Source organism: Dasypus novemcinctus, chromosome 19, assembly GCF_030445035.2.
Source record: "Dasypus novemcinctus isolate mDasNov1 chromosome 19, mDasNov1.1.hap2, whole genome shotgun sequence".
NCBI classification, from domain to species: domain Eukaryota; kingdom Metazoa; phylum Chordata; class Mammalia; order Cingulata; family Dasypodidae; genus Dasypus; species Dasypus novemcinctus.
This window is the reverse complement of record NC_080691.1, coordinates 18,878,811-18,906,269: the sequence shown is the minus strand read 5'-3', so window position 1 is coordinate 18,906,269 and position 27,459 is coordinate 18,878,811. Positions and strand designations below refer to the sequence as shown.

Below are 27,459 nucleotides of genomic sequence, written 5' to 3'. Positions count from 1 at the left end.
ATCCGAGCTCCGAACAAGATTTTTGAGTTCTTTTTATACAGAGGAAGGGCCAAATGATTCTTTGTTTCAGTGCTCAATAAGCTTGAATTAACATATATCTCCCACATCCTAGGTAAGCTTTTAGCACATCTGGTTTGCATTTTCCCTGAATATTTGAAGTTTATAGAGTTTGCATTGCTAAACTATTTTTCCGGGACTGGAGTTGTTGTCATGGTTACCAAGGGCAGGGCTGCAGTTCTCACGGTCCCAAACGCACAGCTCAGGGCACATACAACTCAGGTTAAGAAGAAATGAAGAGGGAAACGGACTTTGGCCCAGTGGTTAGGGCGTCCGTCTACCACATGGGAGGCCCGCGGTTCAAACTCCGGGCCTCCTTGACCCGTGTGGAGCTGGCCATGCGCAGCGCTGATGCGCGCAAGGAGTGCCGTGCCACGCAAGGGTGTCCCCCGCGTGGGGGAGCCCCACGCGCAAGGAGTGCGCCCGTGAGGAAAGCCGCCCAGCGTGAAAAGAAAGAGCAGCCTGCCCAGGAATGGCGCCGCCCACACTTCCCGTGCCGCTGACGACAACAGAAGCGGGCAAAGAAACAAGACACAACAAATAGACACCAAGAACAGACAACCAGGGGAGGGGGGGAAATTAAATAAATAAATAAATCTTTAAAAAAAAAAAAAAAAAAAAAGAAGAAATGAAGAGCTCCCCCACCCATAGCCTATATCAGTGGAAGCAACCGAATGTCTATTAACAGATGAGTGGATAAACAAAATGTGGTATATGCATTCAGTAGAATATTATTCAGCCATAAAAAGGAATGAAGTTCTAATACATGCCGTCACATAATGAGCTTGAAGACATCATGTTGAGTGAAATAATAAGCCAGATACAAAGGGACAGATATTGTATGATTCTACTTCTATGAAATAACTTGAATATGCAACTTCATACAGACTGAAAGTAGACAACAGGTAAGGAGGGAAGGAGAATGGGGAGTTAATGAGTAAGGGGTGCAAGCTTTCTGTTTGGGGGTGATGGAAAATATCTGGTGATTGCTGGTTGTGAGGATAGCAGAACATTGTGAATGTGATTAATTCCACTGAATGATGTGCTTGGGAGGAGACGAGATGGGAACGTTTTTGTTGTACATATGCTTCTACAGTTTAAGAAAGAGAGAAACTAAAGAGACAATAACACCTAATTGCATACATGATCCTAGATTGGATCTAATAATGGAAGGGAAGATGTCCAAAAGGAGATTACTGGGTCATACGAATACTTTGGAATATATACTGTAAGTTTTAATTGACGTTAAACTTCCTGAACTTGATAATGTGTACTTAAGGTAGTTGTGTAAGTGAATAACTGTTCTATGAAAAGTACATGATAGTATTAAGTGTTCAAGGAGCATGTTGTATATAACTTATTCTCAAATGTTTAGAAAATAGAAATAGAAGAGAAAGAGAGGAAGGGAGGAAGGGAGGGAGGCAAGGAAGATAATAAGAAAGGAAGAAAGAAAGGGCGGGGTGGGGGGGAGAGAAAGAAAGAAAACCGGCAAATGCGGCCAAATGTTAGAAGTTGTGGATCTGGGATCTGGGTTGGAGGCATGTTGGAGTTTTCTGTATGGGTTCTGTATTATTTTTTAACCTGTCATGTAAGTTTGAAATTATTTCAAAATAAAAACTTATTAAAATAAAAAGAATCAGTCGAAATTTAGACTTAGGTCTTGGTGCTAACAGGGTTATATAGTAGACCGTGATTGACTCCTTTGACTCAGGGCTTAGAGAGATGATGTTGGAACCCACTGATGAGTTTTCTGAAAGCTTGAACTTGGGTCCATTGCTCCTCTCCAGAGCTGTAAAAAGGGGATAAGATGGCCCTTTCCTCGGTGGACCGCATGAGAAACCGCTCCACGCCTGCTGCGAGCTACAGCGGAGCAACCTCAGAGGGCTGGAAGCGGGCGAGGGTCTTATCCCGCTTTCACAGATGAGATAACTGAGGCCAGAAGACAGAACCCAGGTCGTTGGTGGCCGAGTCTGGTTCTCTGAATCCGTGGAACACATCCTCCTCCAGAAAAAGTTCGCATCCTGCGAAAGTTTCAAAGCTCTAGGTTCACCTCCGGCCTGCGCCTCGAGCATGCGCCCCGCGCGCCTCGGGCATGCGCCCCACGCCGGCGTCGGTGGCTGCCTGGCAACGGCGGGCGCCTGCGCAATGGCGCGGCCCGAGGCGCCGGGAGGGACCGTGAGCCAGGCGGTGCGCGAGCACCTGCGGCAGCTGTGTCTGCGCGAGTTCCCCTGCGGCACGGGCAGCTGGGTGCGGGCGCCGCGGGCACCGGCCGAGGGGGCGAGCCTGGGCTGGGGAGCTGGGTCCGAGCGGACTGAGCGAGGGGGCAGACCTGGGCCTGGGGAGCGGCCGAGGGGCTGGGGGAGGGCGAGGGGAAGGCTGGCCTGGGAGTGGGGGACGGTCAGGCCCAGCGGTTGGCGGGGTTCGGTGGGCCCCGGGGACTGGGCCCTGAAGGAGGGGAGTCCCCTGGCCAGGCTGGAGGGCCCCTGCCAGTCCCGGGGAGCGCCCACCCTGAGCGCCTCAAGCTCACCTGGAGAAGGGCCTCTCTCCCTCTCAAAGACACCTGCACCCCGACTTGCTGAGGTGCCAGGCTCCTTTTGGGGTAAAAAGCTGTTGCTGGGTGAATTGCATCCCAACCCTAGGAAGCCCCAAGCGCTCCACGGAGCCCCCGGGCCGCTCGTGGGGGACAGTTCTGAGCGGGCTCTGTCCTGACGCGGGGGCCTCTCCTCCCGGCACTCAGGGGGGCCTTCGCGGGGGGTCTTGTCCCTGAGGTCGCAGGGCCTCCCTCCTGCAGCCCCACCTCCCGGGCTGAGGGAGGCAGCAGGACGGGCACGGCGGTGGTAATCGGCGCCCCCTCCCGGGAGCAGTGCCCGCCCGCCCGCCGCCTGCCGCCTGGGGCCCAGCCCTTCCCGTGCGCGGGGACCTCGGGAGAGTCCTGGATGGCCTCCAGATTCAGGAGGGCCGGGCCTGAGCCCCGAAGCTGTGGCCCACCTGCCCCTCCAGCTGCTCCGACGGCAGAGGCGCGCACAGGGCCGCCCGCGCCAGGGAACACAGGGCCTCGGGGTGCCGGGTTTTACGGAGGAGAAAACAGAGATGCCAGCCAGGGAAAGAATTCGTATATTTGCTTAGACAACAAACGTGGATTGAGCGCCTCTTATGCGCTAGGCTTTAGGGGGTCAAGGTCAGAGGAGAGAAAACCTGGAACAGACTTTCTCCCTCCACTTCCGTCTCTCATTGAGAGGGTCTGAATTGACCCTCCCAGCCTGGCCTCTTCTTCTCCTTGATTAATTACATCCACAGACTGCCTCCCCGCACCCCAGTGTCCGCTCTGCATTAGTCACCTTACATACGTTTCCTCTTTTGATCTCTTTTTTGCAGGAAAATATAACAAAATTTGCCATTTTAAGTGACGTCTTTGCAGTCACAATGTCTGGCAGCCATCACCACTGTTTGCAAAACTTTTTCATCACCCCAAAGAGAAACTTTATCCATTAGGCAGTAACTCCCAGTCCCCTCTCCAACCCCTGCCCTGGCCCCTGGCCCCTGGTAACCTCTAATCTACTTTCTGGCTTTGGGAGTTTTCCTAGCCTAGATGCCCCATGTAAGTGAGTCATACAATATTTGCCCTTCAGCGCTCTTTCCCTCAGCCTGACGATCGCCAGGTTCACCTGTGCGGAAGCATGTACCAGCATGGCCCTCCTTTTTACGACTGGCTAGCACCACGTTTTGTTGACCCATGCGATGGACGCTTGGACTTATTGTGAATACTGCTGTGAACGTGGGTGTACAGATACCTGTTTGCGTCCCTGCGCTCAGTTCTTTGGGATATGTCCCAGGAGTGGGATATCCGGGTCATGTGGTAATTCTAGCTTTCACCTTGAGCCCAGATTGCCCTGTGCACCTCCTGGCTTGCAGGACATGGGTTCTGTACTGTGTGGCTCTTCACCACAGATACTTGCATGTTCAAGGTTCCCAACTAGAGAGCAAACATAAAGGCAGGAACCGGGCCTTCTAGCTTCTGTGTGTCTTCCCCTGCCTGTAGGTCCAGCCACAGTTAATAATCAGTCAAAATTACTGAATTCTCACTGCCTGGATTTCTAACGCTTTCTCCCTAATTGTTACTTTTACAAACCGGGGCATTTTTTAGTTTCACAGCCCTAAGGTGGCTAAGTTGTAAGGAGAGAAATCCTCCACCTCTACGCCTGCAGAATGAGTCCCGCTTCCTGCCTCAGACTTGGCGCACGTGGAGGGAGCTGGTCCCCCGCGAGGAGGAGGCGGCGAAGGCGGGCGAGGAGACGGAGGAGGCGCTGCTGGGCCTGGTGCGCAGCCCGCACTCGCCCTGGGCGCGGCTGGGGGAGCTGAGCGCCCAGGACAGCTTTCTGCGGGAACTGGCCATCCGCAACCCCCTGATGCTCAAAGACACCTTCTTCTACTCCTACTTCAAGTCCCTGCGGGTGGTGAACAAGGCGGTGAGTGGGCGGCCAAGACCGGGCTTCCGGGTTTGGTGGCAGAGCGGACGGCCGCTGCCCTTAGGGTGGGCACGGCTCAGGCGGGTAGGGGGCGGTCGTAGGCGCCTGCCTTCGTCCCCTCGGGCTGCCACACTGAGCACCACCCAGCGGGCCCCGAGTCGAAGGCAGAGGTCCAGGTAGCAGTGCCACGCTTTCTCTGACGGCTCTGGACGTTACTCCGGGGACACACAGCTGCCTTCTCCCTGCATGTCTCTGTATCCAGATTTCCTTCCTCGTATCAGGACATGGGTCAGACTGGACTTAGGGTCCTCCCTTCTCCGCTCTGCCCCCATCTTAACTAGTCACAGCTGCAGAGATCCTGTTTCCAAAGCAGGTCACCTTCCGAGGAGCTGGGTGGCTGTGCAATTTGGGGGCACTGTTCAGCCCAGTCCAGTGTCCCCCACAGTCCCTCAAGAGATCTGTCCTGGGGGACTGATGTCAAGGTTAACCCTGCCCTCTGTCTCCTAAATCTTACCTGCTCGTCCTCCTGGCAGGGCCAGCTGCTCAGGCTACCCTTTTTTTCCCCTTAATTACAAGTTTACTAGGAAATTTCCTGGTATATATCATTCCCCATGTCATGATATTCCTTTACAATGGAGGGTTTTTTTTGTCTATATATTTTTTATTAGAAAAGTTGTGAACTTACAAAACACTCATGCATAATGTGCAGAATTCCATGAGTCACCCCTCCACCAGCACCTTACACTGTGTGGATTATGAAAGAGCATGACCAGACTATTACCGCTAACTGCGGTCCACGATGCGCGCTTGGTAGGATTTCCCGTCCACCCCTGTTACTGACACCACGCATTAGCCGCGCACGTTTGTTCCGGCTCATGAGGGAAGACGCTCCTGTCTGCGCCGTCGGGCTGTCTTGCTTCCTTCCCCCTTGGAGGGGGTCCGCTGCGTCTCCCCTGCTGACTCGCGGCGGGCCCTGCAGTTGGCCCTCCGGGGTCCCAGGAAAGGCCTTTCGGGGGCCCACACTGGTTTGCCTTGGGGGGTGGGAGGCGGCGAGTGCTGCACAGTGCGATGTTCCTAACTGTTACCAGACAGCCTTCCTCGCGCCTGTCAGTGCCGAGCCCAAGCCTGGCCCGAAACCTTGGCCGCCGCCTCCCCGAGCCCCTGCTCCTCTCTTCCCCCTACAAACTGTCAACCTCGGCGGGAGGCCTGGGGGAGAGAGGGCGGCCAGGCGCCTGCCCTGCCTGGGCCTTCCCCCGTTTCCGCGCTGGCGGCTGGGACTAAAGCTGCCGTAGACATCTGTGTGCAGGTTTCTGTGCCGGCGGCAGTGTTCAGCTCATCTGGCTCAGTGGCCGGGCCACGTGCTAAGCCCCTGTTTATCTTTGTAAGAAACGGCCAAACCATCCTCCAAGGTGGCCACGCCGTTTTTTGTTTTGTTTTGTTTTAATTTTTATTTTTTGTCTTTATTTTTTTAATGTTACATTCAGAAAATATGAGGTCCCCATATACCCCCCACCCCCTTCACCCCACTCCTCCCCCCCTAACAACAACCTCCTCCCTCATCATGAGACATTCATTGCACGCCACACCGTTTTGCATCCCTCTTCCTCGCCAGCGTTTGGTGTTGTCGGGGTTCTGGATTTTAGCCATTCCACAGGTGCTCAGTGGGGGGTCTCGTTGATTTAATTTGCAGTTCCTCATGACCTGTGATGCTGGGCCTCTCTCGGCATGCTTATCCGCCCTCTCTGTGTCTTCTTTGATGAGGAGCTTGGATCTTTTAGTCCATGTCCGGGAACCCCCTCGATCTGGGCACACCAGGATGGCGGGTCACCCTTGGCACGAGGGGCCAGCCAGGAAGGGCCCCTCGTGCCTTTGAGCTGCAGGAACTGAGCTCACGTGTCGGTCCCCGAAGCTTCCGTTCTGACCTTGGGCTCTGTACACCCGAGTGGCTCCTTGAGCCTTGACCAACTCCAGTGTAAGGTAGACCCGGGTTGCCAGGGCTCTGGGGTAGACAGCGAAGAAGACAGACTCCTGCCCCGGGAGTGCACAGTCCCCTGAGGGAGAGGGGCCACTGACGCCGTGCAGTCGGGGCAGAGGAGAGGGGTCAGGCTCATGACGCAGGCACCTGGATGCAGGTGGATGGAGAGAAAAGGCTCACGGGGCGGGGGGGCAGTGAAGGCAGCGCGGGAGGCTCCTGAAGGCGAGGACGCCGCTGCTTTCCTGACGGGGACTTGGTCCCTGCCTCTTACGGCCCCGCCTTCCTCCCAGGTGAGCCTGGTGGACCGCGACCTCCTGAAATTCAAGAAGCTTGAAGAGCTGGTGCTGAGCGCCAACCGCATCAAGGAGGTCGACGCCGCCAACCTACCCCCCACGCTCAAGGTAAAGAGCCCGGGGGGCCTCTGGGGCCTTTGCGCCTGCCCAGAGGCCCTGCCCCGGCCCTGCCCCTCATATGGGAGGTTTGGCCCGAGGTCGAGGCTGTGTGCTCAGGGCCCGCCCCGGGCTTTTAGGAGGTAGGCCGGGCTTTATGATGAGTCTTCATAGCAAAATGGTCTCCATTTTCAGTGAGATGCTGAGAGGGGTTGACTTAGTGGCAAGAGGGCCTCAGAACAATCGCTCTATCCCGTGTTCAAGACAAAGCCACGGAGCAGATGTGGCTCAAGCAGTTGAGCTCCTGCCTCCCACACGGGAGGTCCCGGGTTCAGTTCCTGGTGCCTCCTAAAAACAAAAACAAATAACAAGCAAAAGAAATGAAAAAAAAAAAAACAACTCAGGGAAGCCGATGTGTGGCTCAGCAGTTGAGCGCTGGCTTCCCTCACAGGAAGTCCCAGGTTCAATCGCTGATCCCAGTATCTCAAAAAAAAAAAAAAAAAAAATGAGGGAGGGGGGGAATTAAAATAAAATAAATCTTTAAAAAAAAAAAAAAAAGAGGCAAAGCCACGTGAGGCCCTGGATGAGAAAGAGAAGAGAGCAGGAGCCCGTCTCTCACCTTTGGCTTTTATTCCTTCTTCCATCCAGGGCCCTCTGCCTTCCCCCCCCTCCCCCCCCCCCGAGAAGTTACCATCACTGTGCATTTCCCTCCCTCCACTCCAGCACCACCTCCCCTTCCAAAGTTTGAACTTTCCTTCACAGAAGAAAAAGAAACTTTTAAACCTGCTGCAGAAATATTTTCTTCCTGGATTTTTAGAAGGGAGCCAGCTGGATGCCGGGAGGCCTGGCACAGATAATTCCTAATTCCTCTCCTGAGGGTCCCAGGGTGGAAGGAAGGAAGGCGGGGCTGGGCGCCCACAGCTCCTCCCGTCCCGCTCCTGCGGCTGTCCCCTCTCAGGTGTTGGAGCTCTACGGCAACGAGGTCACCAGCATGGCGTGTCTGTGCGCCCAGCCGCCCCCGGGCCTCCAGCACTTGGGATTAGGCCACAACAAACTGCAGGGCCCCATGGAGAGTCAACACGTCACCACCAGTCACTGGTAACTCGCGAGCCCGCAATGGGAAGCAAGAGGCAGGGCTGAAGCATCAGGCTCGGAAGAGCCTTCCCCGCGGGGCTGAAGGTCGCCGCTGGGCCCATCTCGACAGTAACTCCTGGGTGGCTGGGAACTCCAGACCAAGGATGAATTTCTCAGGCCCAATTTTTTAAAAATCCCACCGAACCCCAGGGAAGGACTCCTCGAGGCAGTGGGAGCAGGGCGGCCTGACCTTTGGGGGCCGGGTGACTCTTTGTGGTTGGTGGGGTCACCTGGCAGTGCCGGCTGGTGATGGCATCCCCGGCCCCCACCCACGAGATGCCGGAGCACCTGCCACCCAAGTCAGGACGGCACCTCCGGCCACGGCCAAAAAACCGCTGCCTTCGGGGCAGCGCGCAGCAGGCTGGGGGCAGCCTTGCCCGCCCGGCTCCTTCCACGGCCTTCACGGCGCCTCCCGCCCCAGCACCCTTCTCAGGTCCCAGGACGGCAGGTCTCCCACCGCCACCCGCCCCCGAGGCGGCCGTCCCGCACAGCTCCACCGCAGACGGGTTTCCTTAGCGCCGAAAACCCAGGTTCGCGCAGGGAGGACCCCTGCTCACCTCCAGGAGACGTTTTTCCCGGCACCTGCCACTGCCTCGTGTGGCTGGGGCGGCGTCCTGTGCTCTCTGGGTGGTGGCGGAGGACCCACCTCTGCGCCCTCGGGGCCGCGGCCTTGGCCTCAGACCCAGGAACCGCCTCTTCCGCTCTTCCCTGGCGCTCCGCACCCAGTGCCAGGGGCTGGGGTGGTGGTGGGGGGGCTGGTGGCGCCTCGTCGCCTCCCGGGGACGCGTCTCCCTCCCAGCCTGGCTTTCCAGCTTGCTCCAGCGGCCGCGCCCCTCAACGCCCCTCAACCCCAGAGCCTCAGGCACCTTCTCCCCTGCTCCCCCCACTCGCCCACCGCCCGACCCCACCCTCTGCTCTCCCCCTGCCTCCCTTTTCTGCCCGTCCCTAAGTTTTGTTGAGAACCTTCCAGACGCCTCAGGTTCCTCGGGGAGGTACAGAGAAGGGCTGGGCAGGTGGAGTCAGGTGGGAGGGGCCTAGATGAGGGTGGGGAAGGGGATCCAGGAGGTCTGGAGAGCACCCCGGGGACCAGCCCGGGGCAAGGGAGGGGCAGAGGGTCCCCCACCCCCAGGCCCCAGCACCAGGCCCGTCTGTCCTGGACGCCGGGGAACGCACGGGCCAGGCCGCAGGGAGGGCAGGGCAGCTGCATCTGTCCCCATCCACCTGCTGCCGCCCTGCGCTTCCCCGCGGGCCCGGGCTGTCGCCCTGGACCTGCCACCACTCTGCGCTCCCCCACCGTCCTGGCCCCGCCCCCTGCACCTGCCGCCGCCCTGCGCTTCCCTGCGGGCCCGGGCTGTCGCCCTGGACCTGCCACCACCCTGCGCTCCCCATTGGCCCGCCCCACCCCCCTGCACCTGCCGCCACCCTGCGCTCCCCCGCAGGCCCGGCCTCGTCTCCCTGGACCTGGGCTTCAACAACCTGCTGGACCTGCAGGGCATGGTGGGCAGCCTCCGCTCGCTGCGGCAGCTCAGGCTGCTCGTGCTGCAGGGCAACCCGCTGGCGCTGGTGCCCTACTACCGCGGCTTCACCATCGACAGCCTGGCGCGGCTCTGCGTGCTGGACGACATCACCGTGTCCCCCCACGAGAAGCACCAGTTCCGGGGGCTCGGCCTCAGCGGGGGTGAGGGTGCCGCAGGGCGGGGTCAGCGGGGGTGGCCTCGGCCCCGCCCAGCCCCTGCCCTCGGGGGCTCGTGTGTCCTCCTGACCCTGCAGCTCCCCCACAAGCCCCCTCAGGTGCAGCCCTGTCCGCAGGGGCCCAGTTCCCGCCCAGGTCCCGTCCCTGTGGCTGGGACCCGGGGAGATCACTGGTAGGCACCACCGGGGTCCCCTCCATTCCCCAGGCCCTGGGAACAGTCCTTGCTCTCAGGGTCTTCAGTTCTGGGGCGCCCGCAGAGCGCCCCCGTGTGGCCCGCGCCTCCTCCGGGGCAGGGTGACACTGCTCCAGCCCCGCCTGCCCGGCAGGTGCTGAGGCCAGGGGTGGGCCCATGGCTGGCCCTCCCGGTCAGCCCCTCTGCAAGGAGCTGCTGTCCCCCCCACTGCAGCAACCAGGGCCAAGGGGGCTTGGGGGCTTACCCTGCATCCCTCGGCTTGAGCTGGCAGAGCCAGCCTGCGAGGGCCAGCCTGGAGGAGGCGGCCGCGGGGCCTGGCCCGCCCCCCCCCACCCGCCGCCTCCCGGGGACCACCCCCCAGCCCCCCGGCCCCGCCTGCTCTCCCTTGCAGATCTCCTGCCGCGCGAGGCCCAGTTGGTGGTGACGATTGGAAATGTCACCGGGGTCCTGGACAGCTCCGTCTTGGACCCTGAGCCAGGGCCCGAAGGCCCTTTCATCACCTACAGCTACTACGTGACCTACGACTTTGTGGAAGATGAAGAAGGCGAAGGCAACGAGTATGGCGGGGTGCTGGCCCAGGTAGGTGAGCCTCTGCTCCGAGCCTGGGGGGCCTTCCGGTTCAGGCCCCTCCCGGGGGACAGGGACGCAGCCCCGGCGCAGCCCCTTCCTTGCAGCCAGAGTAACTCGCCGGGCTCATGCCTGTCCCCACGGAACAGGGCCACAGCTGACAAAGGGGCGGCAGGGACACGCACGCGCTGGTGGCCCGGCTCCCCCGCCCCTCCCCTCACATGGAAGGAAATTCTAAGGACTCCTGCACCTGCTGCAGCGAAAAGGCTAAACGTTTAAAGGAAAAAAAGGAGCCATGGAAGTGACGCTGGGATCACTGCTAGCCTTCCTGGACTCGGCAGCTGTACTGACAGGGGCTGTGTCAGGAATGTCCTCTCGGGAAGTGTGTCCACGGCCCGCTCGCAGACGTTTAGAAGTCAGACAGACAGACAGAAAACAGATGAGGGATGGATGGATGGCTAGCTAGAGGGATAGAAGTAATGTGGCAAAATGTTAGTAAATCTGGTATCTGGGTGGGGGCTATGTTGGAGTTCTAAGTATTATCTTTGTAACTTGCCCATAAGTTTAAAGTTATTTCAAAATAAAAAGTTAAAAAAAAAAAGAAAAGAAACTCCTCCGAGGACATTGTGGCCTTGTAGAAACACAAGGAGACCCTTGCTCACTCAGAAGTCCTGGTGGTGGTGGCTGCACTTACGACTGGCCTGGCTCCCCTGCCCTGCCCTGCCCTGCCTTTCTCTCCCCTCCCCTCCCCTGCCCTGCCCTGCCCTCCCCTCCCCTCTCTTCCCTTCCCCTCTTCTCCCTTGCCCTCCCCTCCTCTTCCTTCCCTTCCCCTCCCCTCCCCTGCCCTCCCCTGGCTTGCCCTCCTTCCCCCTTCCCTCCCCTGTCCCCCCTTCCCCTGCCCTGCCCTCCCCTCCCCTGCCTCCTAAGTTCCAGCGCTTGCCAATGCTTTGACTTCACCCCGAACTTCGCGCTCTGCTGACACAGACTTCCCCTGCACAGTCTGGCTCCTTTGTCCCTCCCCGGCAGATCGTCAAGCCCTCCTCGCCCAGCACAGAGATGCCCCCCGAGGAGGGCAGCGAAGAGGCCGGGGAGTCCCTGCTGGAGTCACCGCTGCCCGAGTCCGGGGAGCTGGAGGAGTCGGTGGCCTCGGCGGGCCCGGCCGTGCTGCCCTCGGACTCCGCGGAGGAGCTGGCCAAGCTGCGGCCGAGGATCGACCCCCGCCTCTGCCCGTCCCCGGGGTGAGCCCCCCGGGCCCCGGGCGGCCACAGGCAGGGGCAGGGCCAAGGGCACCTGCACCGCCCCTGTTGGGCCCCCTCCCGCTCCCCCCTTCTCCCCCCCACCCAGGGCGCAGGCGCAGTCCAGGTGCTCCCACCCCTCTTTGGGTCCGGCCAGGGGCGCACAGGCAAAGCCGGTTTCCTGCCCGCCCGTGGGCTGAGCGCGTTCCCTCCACCTGGAACGCGCGGGGCCGTCACCTGGCTGAGGGGCGCCCCCCGCCCGCCCTGCTCGGGGGCACGGGGTCGTCCCGGTGGCGGCGCTGTCCTGAGGGCCATTCGCCAAGGGCTTCGCCTCGGCTCCTCGGCTCGGGGTGGGAGCACTGAGCTGGCTTCGTGCCCTCGGAGGAGTGAGGGTTGCTGTCTGTCTGTCCACAAAAGTCCTGCTGTCAGCTCTTGTTGTTGGAGTTTTCTGATTGCCAGAGCACAGGAAACAAGATTTGGATACTTCAGGTTTCTAAAGTGGCTGGATTCTAGTTAAGTGAGCTCTCATCACCGTTAGATTTCACTACCCACCGGTGCTCCCTGAATTCCTTCTAATTTCGAGGAATTTAGAAAGCTAGCCTTCTTTAACGTGTGCTCAAAGAATTATTTTTTTCCACTTTCTTTTTTTTTCTTCCAAATTCTACTCAATTTATTCATTTTTTTAAAAAGATATTACATTAAAAAAATATGAGGTCCCCATTCGCCCCCACCCCATCACTCCCCCCCAATAACACTCTCCCCCATCATCATGTCACATCCATTGCGTCTAGTGAGTACATCTCCGGGCATCGCTGCACCCCATGTCCCGTGTTCCACACCATAGCCCACACTTTCCCACGTTCCATCCAGTGGGCCATGGGAGGACATACAACATCTGGCAGTTGTCCCTGGGGCACCACCCAGGACAACTCCAAGTCCGGAGAATGCCTCCACATCTCTTCTCTTCCTCCCCTTCCCTGCACCCAGCAGCCACCATGACCACTTTTTCCACATCAATGCCACATTTTCTCAATTATTAACCACAATAGTTCATGAATAGAATATCATTAAGCCACTCTGATCCTTACTGTATTCCTCCTTCCTGTGGACCTTGGCTTGGTTGTGTCCATTCCACATCTATGTCAAGAGGGGGTTTAGATTCCACATGGATATCGGATGCAATCCTCCTGCTTTCAGGTGTAGGCACCCCAGGCTCCATGGTGTGGTGGTTGACATTCTTCAACTCCATGTTAGCTGAGTGGGGTACGTCCAATAAATCAGAGTGTAGGAGCTGAAGTCTGTTGAGGTCAGGGCCTGGCTATCATATTGTCAGTCCAGAGATTCAAATCCCCTAGATATATCTTAAACCCCAGCACCAACTACAATTCCGGTAAAGTAGCATGAAAGGCTTGTGAAAAGGGATCCCATCTGAGTCCAGCTCCATCACACAGAAACACCAGCTCCAAAGAAGGGTCAACTGGCATGGCAGTGAACCCCACCTGCCATGACCATAGAACCCGTGGGTCTCTTTAGCCCTCAAAAGGACCAATACCTGGGGTTGTATCTACTTTATCTGTCTCTGAGACTCTGCTCAGGTGTGCATAAGGGCAATCCTTCTGACAACCTCCAGACTCTTTTTTAGAGACTCATAGCCATATAAACTCATTTGTCCTTTCCATTTCCCCCTTAATTTAGGTGAAACAGCATTTTTAACTCCTGTTATTATATATAGACAGGGATATTCTGCTGGTCTGCGTTGAATCTTTAATTCAAGGTCATTTTCTAGTTGCATCATCAGCTGGTACTTGGTAGTGATCCCTCGGTGCCAGGGAGGCTCATCCCCGGGTGTCATGTCCCACGCTGGGGGGAATGCATTGCATTTATATGCTGAGTTTGGCTTTGAGACTGGCCACATTTGAGTAACACAGAGGCTGTCAGGAGGAAACTCCTAGGCACAGTGCTGCTGTAGGCCTTGTTCTTATTTCAGGCGTATAGGCTCACAAGCATAGTCATTAGTATCAGGGGCTCACTGTTGGACCCTCATTCCTTCCTGGTCCTTACTGTTGCACCTGGGGGACTGCCACTGCTCCCCTAGGGACCACGACAGATCCCCCCCCACCCCGGCCAGTAACCCAGTACCCCCCCAGCTGTTGTTTTTAATTGTTTCCACTATGAGTATATCCAAACATTACCATGCACCCTGGACATATGCCCTGTATAACTTCCTGTCAACCATATATCGCCTGTCAATAACATCCCATACCAGTATTCCTCCGCTGCCATTGTTGAACCACTCTGTGATCCAAAACTTCCTGAAAAGTGAAGCTCAATATAATGTCAGGTTCCCTTACTAGTAAAATGAAATATAGCGATGAGTTTAAAGGTTAGATATAGAATACATATTGATTTGGAAAAATTCTACATCCTATCTTTTTCTTTTCTTTTTTCCTAATTATTGAGCTTCTCTTCACAAGAGCCTTAGATCACAGTAATTCATATATACAATATACAGTACTCCCACACATCCACCATAAAACCTTTTCCCTTCCACAGCGATAATCTTATAACTTATTCATATCATATTTACTGAAACTGATGTACAGACTCTGAGACAATAGCTTTCAAACAAGGTGACATCTGTGCTTACATTGTGGTCCATACTTTAGGATATACAGTTTTCTAAATTTTTAGTTACCCTATGTTTTACATTATGGTTTACATTATTAGTCTGTCGTCCCCTATATGTTTTTGGTGTAATATTACATGTTTTATATCCATCCTTGTGTACTCTCGTGAAACTCCTCTCTTAACCCCAAGAATTATTTTAAAAGCTCAACTGATAGCGGGTGGTGTGGGCGGTTGGGAAAAGGGGAGCCGAAACCACCCATCCCCAGCGCCACTGCGCCCCCTGGTGGCCGGGCAGGGGGAGGCTGCGGGACCCCCGCCGTGGGCAAGGGGCTGGCTCGTCTCCGCTGAGGACGTTCTCGTGGTTGTGTCAGTTGTTTGTTTTCTGAGGAATACACAAGAGCCATCAATCTACCACTTTAAAAATTGTGCAGATTTTGAAATAAATTTCCTCTCCTCCCTCCATCCAATTTATTCCATAGACATAATTACTCTTAACAGTTTTGTTCCTATCATGCCCTAATTCTTCTTATACAGATGTGAATGTCTATATATATACATGCTTTTTTTTTTTTTTTTTTTACCAAAAAGTGGCTTTTCTCTCTCTGTATGGGTTGACGCGTGCTGTCTCGCGGGGCTGTGGACGTGAAGCGCAGCTTTCCTGTAGAAAGGGACACACGCGGCTGCTCGGCCGGTGAAGACCCTGCGTACCCACCACCCATGGCAGGACCCAGCACCCCCAGCCCTCCCCATCGCAAGCCCGCAGCGCCCCGCGGGCCGTCATCCCGACGTGCAAAGCCAGGAGCCCGCTGTGCCTGCCCGGCCGGTCGTGGTCTGAGCGGCTCAGCGCCCTGTGGGTGGGGGCCCCGTGGCTGTCACTCCTGCGCAGTTCCCCAAGCGCGAGGATCCGCAGCGGCCCCCTGCGTTCCGCCGGCGGTGCTTCCAGCTTCGGGGCCTCGGAGCGCGCCGCCCTGAGACCCGTGTGCGCAGCATCTGTCGCACGCACGCACTCACGTTCCTTTTGCATGTATTTCTGTCGTCTGCCTGGGAGGTCTAGGAGACACTGCCAGGCATTTTTCCCAAGCCGTCGCCCCAGCTTGCACCCCCCAGGCAGCGCAGGAGGCTTCCTGCTGCGTCCCACCCTGGCTGCCTCCGGGCTGTCTTTTCTCGTGGGTGTTGGATCGGGGGTCTCCAGGACCACCCCCAGGCTCAGCGACTCGCCAGGAGGACTCCCCGAGTCTCCGCTCGCAGCTGGGCTCGTGGTTACGATTTATTACAGCAGAAGGACGCCCGGAAAAATCAGCAAGGGGCACGTGGGGCGCGGGTTCCCAGAGGCCTCTCCTGGGAGTCACCCAGGCCCCGCTTCGTTCCTCCAGCTGCCACACCTGCTGTCCACGAGGGAAGCTCGCCGGAGCCGAGGGGGCCGAGATTTATCGGGGGCCCGTCATGTCCACATCCCCTCCGGGCACGTACAAGATTGCAGGCGCCCAGCAGACCCCAGGCCCTTGGCACAAGCGCTGGAGACCCAGCGGGCCACTCTTAGCCACTAGCGAATGATGGCCCCTCCCAGACCCAGGTCCCCAGGTCCCAGCCAAGGCCGCCTGGCAAGCAGGCCGCACAGGAGGGCAGCCCCAGGCTGGCCAGGCCGGCGCTTTTCTGCCCGAGTGTCTATCCGTATCCTCGCGGGACTGTGGTTTGCATTTGCCTGATGACCAGCACTGGTGTGCACCTTTGCTGTCTTTATTGGCTATTTGGATTTAATCTTTTGCAATTTCCCCTTTGATTCTCTTACTCATTTTTTCTTGTTGGATTGTCTGTCTTGTTGCTTTATAGAATGTCCTGATATATTTTTGGATATACAGTTTCCCTTATATTTTTTGAATATATATATATTTTTTAAAGATTTATTTATTTTCCCCCTCCTCCCACCCTGCTGGGTTTTTTTGCTGTCTGTATCCATTCGCTGTGTGATCTTCTGTATCTATTTCTCTTTTTGGTCTTCTCTTATCATTTTTTCTCTAGAATTCACTGGATTCAGTGCTGGAGACTTCTGAAGTGGAGACAGGTTCCCTGTCAGACCTCGGTTCCTGTCTCTGCTGCGCTTCATCTTGGCTCTCCCCTTCGTCTCTCTTCTGCTGCGTCGTCATCTTGCTGCGTGACTCACTTGCATGGGCACTCGCTCACCGCACAGGCACTCTCGCCACGTGGGCGCTCGGCTCACTGTGCAGGCACTGGCTTGCCACGCAGGCACTAGCTCACCACGTGGGCACTGGCTCACCGCGAAGGCACACTTTCTTTTCTTCTTTTTCACCGGGAGGCCCCAGGACCGAACCTGGGTCCTCCCACATGGTAGGTGGAGGCCCTATCCCTTGAGCCACACCCGCTCATATTTTTTTTCTTTTTCTGATGACATGTGTGGCAAGTAACTTCTCCCATTTGCTGGCTTGCTTTTGTATTCTCTTAATAATGTCTTTTTATTTTCAATTTTTAAAATTGAGGTGAAACTCACATAAAAGCAATACTTTCCCCCTTTTAATCAGACACATGCTTCAGTGCTGTGTAATTGTGTTCACAATGTCTACCCCATCATTTTAAAGTGTACAGCTCAGTGGCGTTTTGTGCATGCACAGTGTTGTGCACACAAGTCCCCTAGCTGGTCCCTAAACATTCTCATCACCCCCAAAGGAAACCCCGTGCCCATCAGGCAGAGACTTCTGATTTGTGTCTTTTGATGAGCAGAAGTTTCCAATATTATTTTGTCCTATTTAGGAAATTTCTCTTTACCTTAAGGTCATGAAGATAGTTCCTTATGTTACTTTGTAGGAGCTCTATTGTTTTACCTTTCGTATTTAGATCTACAATCCACCCTGAATTGAATTTTGAGTAAGTTGCAAGTTGCATTTTTTTCCCATATGAATATCCAATCGATTCAACAGCATTTATTGACAATTTTGCTCTTTCCCCACTGCTCTTCAGAGCTATCTTTGCATGAATTGTGTCTGTATGCACAGGGTCTGTGACTGCATTTTCTAGTCTGTTCCATTAGTCTGTTATCCATGTGCCAACACCCCACTGTCTTAGTAAATATTCTTTATAATAAGGTTTCATACCCAATAGAGTAATTCTTTCCATTTAATTTAATTTAATTTAATTTAATTTAATTTAATTTAATTTAATTTAATTTAATTTCTCCCCCTGCCCCCGCCCCCTGCCCTGCTGTTTTTGCTGACCGTTGCTGTATGATCTTCTGTACCTATTTCTCTTTTTGGTCTTCACATTTTTTCTCCTCTAGGATTCACTGGGATTCAATCCCAGGATCTCTGAGGTGGAGAGGGTTCCCTGTCAATTGTGCCACCCCAGTTCCTGGTCTCTGCTGCGCTTCACCTTGACTCCCCCCTTTGTCTCTCTTTTGTTGCATCATCATCTTGCTGCATGACTTACTTGCGCAGGCACTCTTTTTTTTTTTTTAAAGATTTATTTATTTTATTTCTCTTTCCCCGCCCTGCCCCGCCCCGCCCCGCCCCGCCCCAGTTGTCTGTTCTCTGTGTCTATTTGCTGCTGCTTCTTCTTTTTCTGCTTCTGTTGTTGTCAGCGGCATGGGAATTTGTGTTTCTTTTCGTTGCGTCATCTTGTTGTGTCAGCTCTCCATGTGTGCAGCGCCATTCCTGGGCAGGCTGCACTTTCTTTCACGCTGGGCGACTCTCCTTACGGGGCTCACTCCTTGTGCATGGGGCTCGCCTATGCGGGGACAGCCCTGCATGGCATGGCACTCCTTGCATGAATCAGCACTGTGTATGGGGCCAGCTCCACATGGGTCAAGGAGACCCGGGGTTTGAACTGTGGACCTCCCATGTTGTAGGCGGACGACCTATCCACTGGGCCAAGTCTGCTTCCTGCGCAGGCACTCTTGTTGTGTGGGCACTCAGCTCACCACACGGGCACTGGCTTGCCACATGGGTACTGGCTTGCCACGTGGGCACTGACTCGCTGCACAGGCATGCTTTCTCTTCTTCTTTTTCACCAGGAGGCCCCAGGGATCGAACCCAGGTCCTCCCAGATGGTAGGCAGAAGCCCTATCCCTTGAACCACATCTGCTTCCCCCATTTAACTTTTTTAACTTTTTATTTTGAAATAATTTTAGATTTATAGAAGAGTTGCCATGATACCACATAGAGATCCCCAATAGTTTCCCCTCAATTTCTTGTGATGTGACTGTCATACGGTAATGCAGTACATTTACCAAAATGAAGAACTGCCCACAGGGAGCTATTTGCTCAGCTCCAGGCTGCGAGCGGCTTCCCCAGGCCTCCATGTTGGCCTTTTTCTGCTCCAGGATCCAATCCAAGAGGCCATGTTGCTTCTAGTCATCATGTCTCTGAATTCTCCTGTGATCTGTGACACTTTTTTCATCTGTCCTTGTCTTTTGTGTCCTGAACCCTTTTGGAGAGTATGATGGGGTGTTTGGTAGGATGTCCTTCCACTTGCGTGTGATCAACACCTACTTGGTTCATGGGCCTTCAAGACTATTTTGGCCACCTTGGCCCAGTTGCACTTTCATGTGAGTTTTAGTTCAGTTTGTGAATTTCTAAAAACGTACCCGCTTGGATTTTTATTACGATCCCATTTAATCTATAGATCAATTTAAGGAGAACCGACATCTTTACAAGGTTGAATCTTCCCACTAACAAACTCACTATTTCTTCTTTGATGCCTCGGTTATTTAGGAGTGTTTTGAATTTCCACACATTTCCACATGTTTTTGAATTTCCCAAATTTATTTTGGTTGTTGATTCCTAATTTAATCCCACTGTGGCTAGAGAACATACTTTGTGTGATTTCATTCCTTTAAATCCATTGAAGTTCGTCTTATGCCCTAGCATATGGTCTATCCTAGAGAATGTTCCGTGTGCACGGGAGAAGAGTGTGCATTCTGATGATGGGTGTTCACTGGACATCTGTGAGGCTACTTGGTTTAGAGTGTTGTTCAGGTCATCTACTTCCTTCTTGATCTTCTGTCTAGTTCTCATCCATTATTGAAAGAGGGGTTAGTGAGTCCTCCAATTATTATTGTTGAATTGTCTATTTCTTCCTTCATTTGTGTCAATTTTTGCTTCATGTACTTTGGGGTCTATTGTTAATTCTGTTGTAATTGCTAAAACTTTTTCTTTTTTTTAGGTACCAGGGGCTGGGAATTAAGCCCAGGACCTCCCATGTGGGGAAGCCCGCTCAACCACTGAGCCCCAGTGGCTCCCCTGAGTTGGGTTTTTTCATTTGATTTGCTTGTTGTTTGTTTTTCAGGAGGCACGGGAGACCAAACCCAGGACCTCCCATGTGGGAGGCTGGCACTCAACTGCACGAGCCACATCTGCTCCCCATATCCTCTTTTTCTTTTTTTTTTTAAAGATTTATTTAGTTATTTCTCTCCCCTCCCACCCCTCCCACCCTGGTTGTCTGTCCTCTGTGTCTATTTGCTGCATCTTCTTTGTCTGCTTCCGTTGTTGTAGTGGCACCAGAATCTGTGTTTCTTTTTGTTGCGTCATCTTGTTGTGTCAGCTCTCCGTGTGTGTGGAGCCATTCCTGGGCAGGCTGCACTTTCTTTTGCGCTGGGCAGTTCTCCTTATGGGGTGCACTCATTGCGCGTGGGGCTCCCCTATGTGGGGGACACCCCTGAGTGGCAAGGCACTCCTTGCGTGCATCAGCACTGCGCATGGGCCAGCTGCACACGGGTCAAGGAGGCCTGGGGTTTGAACCACAGACCTCCTATGTGGTAGACGGATGCCCTAACCACTGGGCCAAGTCCGCCGCCTCCATATCCTCTTGATATGCTGCCTCAGTGTTGTCCTATATTGTGTTCTAACACTGGGTTCACTCTAAGTATGGATTCTATAGACTGCGGATCATTGGTTCTGTTTTTACCCAACATTTTACTGCTTTGAGAATCCTTGCTTTCCAATATGAGGGAAGCGGATGTGGCTCAAGTGATTGAGTTCCCGCCTATCACATAGGAGGTCCTGAGTTTGGTTCCCAATGCCTCCTGGAGAAGACAAGCAAGACAGCGAGCTGGCAAGACAGGCAGGTGCTGGGAGCTAATGCAACAAGATGATGCAACAAGGAGACACAAAGAGGAAAGACAATGAGAGATACAACAAAGCAGAGAGCTGAGGTAGCTCTCAATTGAGTGCCTCTCTCCCACATGGAGGTCCCAGGTTCGGTTCCTGGTGCCTCCTAAAGAGAAGACAAGCAGACATAGAGAGCAGACAGTGACAGCAAACAATGAGGCAGTGGGAACAAATTAAAAGAAAAAAATCATATACTAATGAATCTATTCAGGATGCCAGGAAGTAGACTAGGGCCCATGCAAATAAGAATGAATAATGCCGTACTCTCTCCCTGGAGTTCACAGCTTCCAGCATCACTCTCTTAAATGCATTCTTTGGAATTCTTGCTTTCCTCTTCCAGATGAATTTGCACACTCAGTTTGGTCAAGCTCTCTGACCTAAGCCAAAAGAACTTTGATTGGCATTAGAATAAAACTGTGTAAAGGCTCAGGGAATTGTAACGTTCCTACTTTTGTTTTGCTGAGCATTTTTACAAGACGCTGGCCGTCCAGGGCGGACGTACCGCGCGCTGCTGGGTGAGGGTCGCGCTTCCCCCTGTGCCCGCGTCCGCCTGCCGCCGCCACCGCTCGCCCTCCTCTGCGGGGGTGACGGCGCCCCCTCCCGCCCCCCCCCAGGGACGGTTCTCTTCAGCACCCTCCGCAAGCCCTGGGCGGACGTCATCAGCTGCAGCTACGAGATGCAGCACACCCTCCGCGACCTGGGGCCGCTCAAGGCCTTCCTGCTGGCGGGGACCACCGTGACCGTCGTGGAGGAGAAGGTGGGCGGGCTGGGGGGGGGGCGGTGGGGGGAGAGGGCTGGGGGAAGGGCGGGGAGGGGGGAGGGGGGGAGGGGGGCTGGGGGAGGGGCGGGGGCGGACGGAGAGGGGCGCGGCGGGGCGGACGCTCTGCCTCCCGCAGATCCTCTCGTGGCCCGTGCTGTCCCCCGACGTGGAGAGCAGCGCGAAGGGGAAAGGCGGACAAGAAGGGCAAGAAGGGCGGGAAGGAAGAAGGGAGAGAAAGACAAGAAAAAGGGACGACGGGAAGGACAAGGCACGGGCGGGAGAGGGACGCTGCGAAGGTGAGCAGGGGCCGGGCGGGGCCCGGGCGGCGCTGGCGGCCGGGGGCGCCCACCCCGCGCCCACCCCGCGCCCCCCGCCCCCTTCTGGCCGCAGGAGCGGAAGGCGCCCAAGAAGAAGAAGGAGGCGCCGGGGGAGCTGCGGCAGGACCCGCCCGTGCTGCAGGTGCTGGGCCACGGCCAGGTGGTGCTCGAGCCCCTGCTCGCGGGGGGAGCCCCTGGTGGGCCACCGTGTGCAACTTCGGGGTGGTCCGCACCCCCGAGTCCGACAGGCTGACGTCGGCCGGGTACCGCGCGCCGCCCTCCCCCCCTCCCCACGGGGCACGTCTGCCGGGCGGGGGGGGGGGGGGCAGGGGAGGCCCTGGAAGACGGGGGGGGGGGGGGGGGGGGGGGGGGGAGGGGGGCAGGGAATGCCCTGGAGGGGGGGGGGCAGGGAAAGCTCTGGAGAGCAGAGGGCGGGGCAGGGAATGCCCTGGAAGGTGTGGGGGGGCAGGGAATGCCCTGGAGGGCAGGGGGGCAGGGATATGCTCTGGAAGGCGGCAGCGCCCCCAGGCCTGACTACGCCCCCCGGGGCCCGCCCCCCAGGAGCCTTTAGTTTTTGTGGTTCTTTCCCACAGATGCGAAGACGAAGAAAACACCTAAAAAAGGTGAGTGCCCCCCGACGGCGCCCGACCCGGGAGCGGCTTCCGGGGGTCCTTGGGGTCAGCCCTGAGCGGGCGCGGGGCCCAGAGGGAGGGGCAGCCCCGGGCCCTGCCGCCCGCACCCGAGCCGCGCTGCCTGGGGGGGGCGCGGGGTCCCTGCTGGGAGCCCAGGGCCCGGCCCGGGGGGAGGGACGGCCCCGAGCGCCTGAAGTTGTGTAGAGAAGCTGTAGGTCTGCGTGTCAGGAAGGATTCTCTGGAGGGGAGGGGGCCGGGACGAGGGCAGGCGGCGGGGAGGCGGCGGCGTCTTCCCGGGAGCCCCGGCGGGGAAGCCCTAAACGCCCGGCGCCCGGCGCGGGAGGGAGGCGGGGCCCCCGGCAGGGCACCGGGCAGTGGGGGCCGTGGGCGGGGACGGGGCCGAGCCTTGAGGCCGTGACGCCGAGGGAGACCCACAGCGGGTGACTCCACTTTCCGTGGAGCAGCTAGAAGGGGCGCGCAGCGACAGGCGGGGGACGGGGGCGCGGGCTTGAGGCACACTGGGTGCAGGGTTTCTCCTAGAAAGTTCTGGTAACGGGTGTGCGTGGGGGGGGTTAGCACAACACTGGATGCGATAAGCCTAGTGAATGGCACACTTGGGGGCAGCTGAGAAAGGAAATTTAATATTATGTTTCCACAGTTGAAAAAAAGAGCAGGTAAAGAGACCGTGACAGTTTAATGCAATAGAGGACCCTAGGACTATGTGAGAATATTAGAATGAGCTTTATATCAGCGTTAAGTTGCGTGCACTTGATGACTTCTTAAGGTAGTTGCATAAACGAATATACTTGTCTTAGGAAAAATACGTGAAAGGATTGTGTGTTCCAGGAGCACATGTTTACAGCCTATACTTGAACGTTTAGTAGAGAGAGAGATGGAAGAAAGAAAAAGGGAGGCAGGCAGGCGGGCGGATGCGGCTGGAGACCTGGCTTCCGCCTGCCACAGGGGAGGTGCGGGTTCAGTTCCCCGTGCCTCGTCAAAAGAGAAGACGAGCGCACGACAGACAGACACAGAGAATGCAGACAACGAGGGGGTGGGGGAGATACATAAATAACTAGATAAAAATCTTAAAAGAACGAAAGAGGAAGGCAGGCAAATGTGGCAGAAGGTTAAAATAATGGGTGGATCGGGGTATCTGGGGGAGCGGTGTGCTGGAGGTTTCTCTGTATGGGTTTTGTATTATTTTTGCAACTGTTCTGAAAGCTTGAAATTATTTCAAAGTAAAAAGCGTAAGGGGGGGAAAAAAAGCCAAACGCCAAAGAATACCTACAACATACAAATGATCCATTTCTACGAAGTTCCAAAAGTGCGCGTGTCTGTGTGGGGTGTGTGTGCAAACTTACCCGTTGAGGATGCGCATCTGAGAGGCTCAATGAGGCAGCCGAGGGTGCCCGTGGAAGCGGCCACTGTGCATGGAGGGGGCTGTCACAGGAACGTGCAGGCCTTGGGAAGCGCAGCCCGCGATGCTGCTGCTCGCCCTCGTTGTGCTTAGGAATTCGCGTCGCCGCCCCGCGAAGGTCGTGCAGATGGGGTACAAAGGGTTAAAAAATAATGGCCTCTGCCTCCCCACTTTTTAAATAACGGCGACTTATTCCTCGTGTTTGCGTAAATGTGACTTAACTAGATTCCTTAATGTGACTTGGGCCGAAGGGCGAGGCTCTGACGGGACACCGTGTCCCTGTGTCGCTGGGGAAGGACAGCTGGGGGCACGTGTGCCGAGAACGGCGCCCGCTCAGGCCCCTGGACTCACACTCGGGATCTTACTAACTCAGAAAGGAAGAGGCTGGAGCTGAGCCGCCGTCGAGGACGCCTGCGAGCCGGCGCCCTTGACCGTGGAGGTGCAGGTGCAGCTGAGCCAGTGCCGCTCCGCCGAGGAGGCGCTGCGGGCCTTCGGCGGCCACGCGCCGCGCGCGCATTAAAGGCTTTTCCCAGCCCCGAGGCGGCGTCTGCTTGGCCGCGGGGGCGGGCGGGGGGGGATGCGGGGCGGGCGGGGGGCTTTGGCGCGGCTCCTGGTTCGCGGCAGGTGCGGTCCCGGGCTGCAGACACCTGGCGGCGGCGGGGGCGGGGCCAGTGCCCGGGCGGGGCCTGCGGGCCCCGCGCGCCCCGCGCTCCCGGCAGCGGCCCCGCGCTCGAGCTCCTGCTCGCCTGGGCGCGGCCCCGGCGCCTCGGCTCAGGTAAGTCGGCCGGGGCGGCCCCGAGTCCCGCACCCTGCAGGACCCCCGCTCGCCGCGGATCCTCCCGCGCGTGGCGCCGGGTGCTGGGCGGGGGTCGTCGCCCACTCCCAGCGGCCGTCGGGGCTCGGGGCCGGGGGAGTGAGGCACCTGGCCCGGTCCCCTAGGCCGCTCCCTCAGCCGGGCGGGCTCCCTGGGCGTGGCGGGTCCGGGCAAGGCCTGGGGCCGCAGGCGCTCGCCGAGGTCGGGGCGGGAGGCGGACCGCGGGACTGCGCGGGGCAGCGCGTGTGTGGCGGGGCAGGCGGCCGGGCTCCTCCACGGCCTCCGACCAAACGCAGGCGCCTGCGCCCCCGCCGCAGAGCGCCCGCACCTGGCCCCGGCGCCCGCGCCGCTCGTGGCTCCCGCGGCTGGGGTCCCTGTGTCGGCTCCTGCCCTCCGCGGTGCAGCCCCGAGTCCTCAGCGGGAGGAGCCTTTTGCTACCTCCGGGGGAAGCCTCCAGGAGCTGCGTGAGCTCCGCGCTCCTGCCCCCGAGTCCTCACGTCTGCACCTGCCCTTGCGCCCGCCTCACCGTCTACACTGCGGCCACGCTGACGTGGTCCTGGCCGCCTCACCGTCTACACTGCGGCCACGCTGACGGGGTCCTGGCCGCCTCACCGTCTACACTGCGGCCACGCTGACATGGTCCTGGCCCGCCCGCCCTCCGGAGCCCTGCCGGCTCGCAGTCCCCCAGCCCCCTGGGGTTCGCTGGGCGCTTCGTGAGCCTCCCCCCCGGGCCCCCGCGTTCACCACGCGGCCTTCCTGCCCCCCTCAGCCCCCGCTGGGCACTCGCTTCTCTTGCTGCCTCTCCTCTGAGGGCAGGCCCCTGGCCACCTCGCCCTCCACGTCCTTGCTTCCCCAGGCCTGGAGAGATGCTCTTGTGGTGGTGGTGGCAGTGGGCTGGCAGCAGACGACCTGGTCAGAAGCGAGGAAGGCCTGTGCAACCGGAACAGGAGAATGGAGGGGAGGGGTGGGGCGGGGCAGGGACACACACAAGGCCTGGTTTTGCCACTGTGGCCCTGGGGTGGGTTATTCTGGAGTTACTGTCCTTGCCCTTCTCTTGGGGCTGCTGGGACTTAAGTGAATCCGAAGTGGTAGGCAAGGGGGGTGCTAGCCTCGGGGGAGCCGTCCCTGGAGCAAGCAGCCAGCTCTCCTCTTCCTGCCCGGTGCTTCCAAACCACCAGGCACCCCTGACCTCGGGGCAGGTGTGAAGCCGAGTTCTCTGGTGGCCGCTGCCACGTGCTGCCCGCGTGCAGTACTTTCCTAGGAGGAAGCCACCTCCCCCAGGGTGGTACCTGGGGCTGACTGACCCGAGACAAACAATGCAGAGCTGCCCACAACTGCCGTGAAAGACTTGTAGACTTCATTTTCCCTTTAGAAATGGTTTAGAAGAGGACTGACCAGGCTGGAGAGCCCTGGATATCAGGTTTCAGGCCTAGAATGAATTTGACCCAAAGCAAAGCTAAACTAGCTCTGTGCCTTTCACACTGGGGGTTTCTGGGAAATGCTGACAGCTTTGGTGATGCCTCAGCTCTAAAGTGACTGCAAGTCCTTTGGGAAAAAAAGTTGCCCCAAGAGCCCGCTGGTGATGACAGCAGAAGGAAGGTGAGAGCTGGCATAGCAGGTGTGCTTAGTTTGTCTCCCCACTCCCTGAGGGACTCTAGAACGAGCCAAAGAACAGAGTGAAAATAAAAGGCACTTCCGAAGCCAGCAGGTAACTGACTGCTGGTGTGGGGAACTCTTGCTCAGCTGAGGCAGGGGGCGAGGGAGGAGTGGGCGCAGCACTGCTCACGCTGCTCTCTCTTTGCAGGGCCTTGCGATGCTCCGCAGGCTGGGCCGGCTGGGCCTGTACAGCCTGGCTGCACTGCTGCTCGCTCTCTGCTCTTCCTGAAGAAGGGGACCAAGCCAGCGGGGGGCCCCCCAGCCCACCAGCCCTTCTGGGCCACCCCCAGGGCTCCGCCACAGCCAGTGTTTCCCCAATCACACGGCAGCTAATGCCTCCTTGTCCTGCCTGGCCGTCACCGCCTCTTCTTAACCTATCGCCACTGCCGCAACTTCTCCATTCTGCTGGAGCCCTCCGGCTGTGCCCAGGACACTTTCCTGCTCCTGGCCATCAAGTCGCAGCCTAGCCATGTGGAGCGGCGGGCGGCCATCCGCCAGCACATGGGCCGGCCGGGGGCCAGGGGCCGGCAGCTGAAGCTGGTGTTCCTCCTCGGGGTGGCGGGCCCTGCGCCCCCGGCACAGCTGCTGGCCTATGAGAGCCGGGAGTTTGATGATATCCTACAGTGGGACTTTGCTGAGGACTTCTTCACCTGACGCTCAAGGAGCTACATCTGCAGCGCTGGGTGGGCGCTGCCTGCCGCCCAGAGCCACTTTGTGCTAAAGGGTGACGATGATGTTTTTGTCCATGTCCCCAATGTGCTCGAGTTCTTGGATGGCTGGGACCCAGCCCAGGACCTCCTGGTGGGAGATGTCATCCGCCAGGCCCTGCCCAACAGGAATACCAAGGTCAAGTACTTCATCCCACCCTCCATGTACAGGGCCCCCGCCACTACCCACCCTACGCTGGGGGCGGAGGCTACGTCATGTCCAGGGCCACGGTGCAGCGCCTCCAGGCAGCCGTGGAAGAGGCCGAACTCTTCCCTATCGATGACGTCTTTGTGGGGATGTGCCTGCGGAAGCTGGGGGTAGCCCCACGCACCATGCTGGCTTCAAGACGTTTGGCATCCGGAAGCCCCTGGACCCCCTGGACCCCTGCCTGTACAGAGGGCTCCTGCTGGTGCACCGCCTCAGCCCTCTGGAGATGTGGACAATGTGGGCACTGGTGACAGATGAGGGGCTCAAGTGCGCAGCTGCTCCCCCGTCCCCCAGGGGTGGTTGAGCAACAGCCCCAGAGTGGACTCTTGATTTTCTGTTATGAGAGAAATGGAGAACTTTGAGCACTGATCCTTGCTGGTCTACAAGGAATGCTGACTTAGATTGTGTAACAGCCCCTCCAACCTTGTTAATTTTGATTAAACTCCCTGAAACCTGACTAACTTGTACTGTGTGTGCTGAGTGGGAGCCAAAGCA

The 27,459-nt window shown here is 57.2% G+C and overlaps 1 protein-coding gene across 1 annotated transcript; it reads left to right on the top strand.

Moving 5' to 3' along the window:
- Nucleotides 1-2,189: 2,189 nt before the first annotated feature.
- LRRC43 (leucine rich repeat containing 43) lies at nucleotides 2,190-27,421 on the top strand. Its single transcript, XM_071209781.1, has 12 exons — nucleotides 2,190-2,304; nucleotides 4,263-4,523; nucleotides 6,789-6,899; nucleotides 7,846-7,985; nucleotides 9,461-9,699; nucleotides 10,299-10,486; nucleotides 11,501-11,712; nucleotides 21,068-21,210; nucleotides 21,350-21,509; nucleotides 21,604-21,793; nucleotides 22,124-22,153; nucleotides 26,198-27,421. Exons 1-12 carry the CDS (start codon nucleotides 2,203-2,205, stop codon nucleotides 26,276-26,278), a joined length of 1,857 nt encoding a protein of 618 aa, XP_071065882.1. The 5' UTR covers nucleotides 2,190-2,202; the 3' UTR covers nucleotides 26,279-27,421.
- Nucleotides 27,422-27,459: the final 38 nt, after the last annotated feature.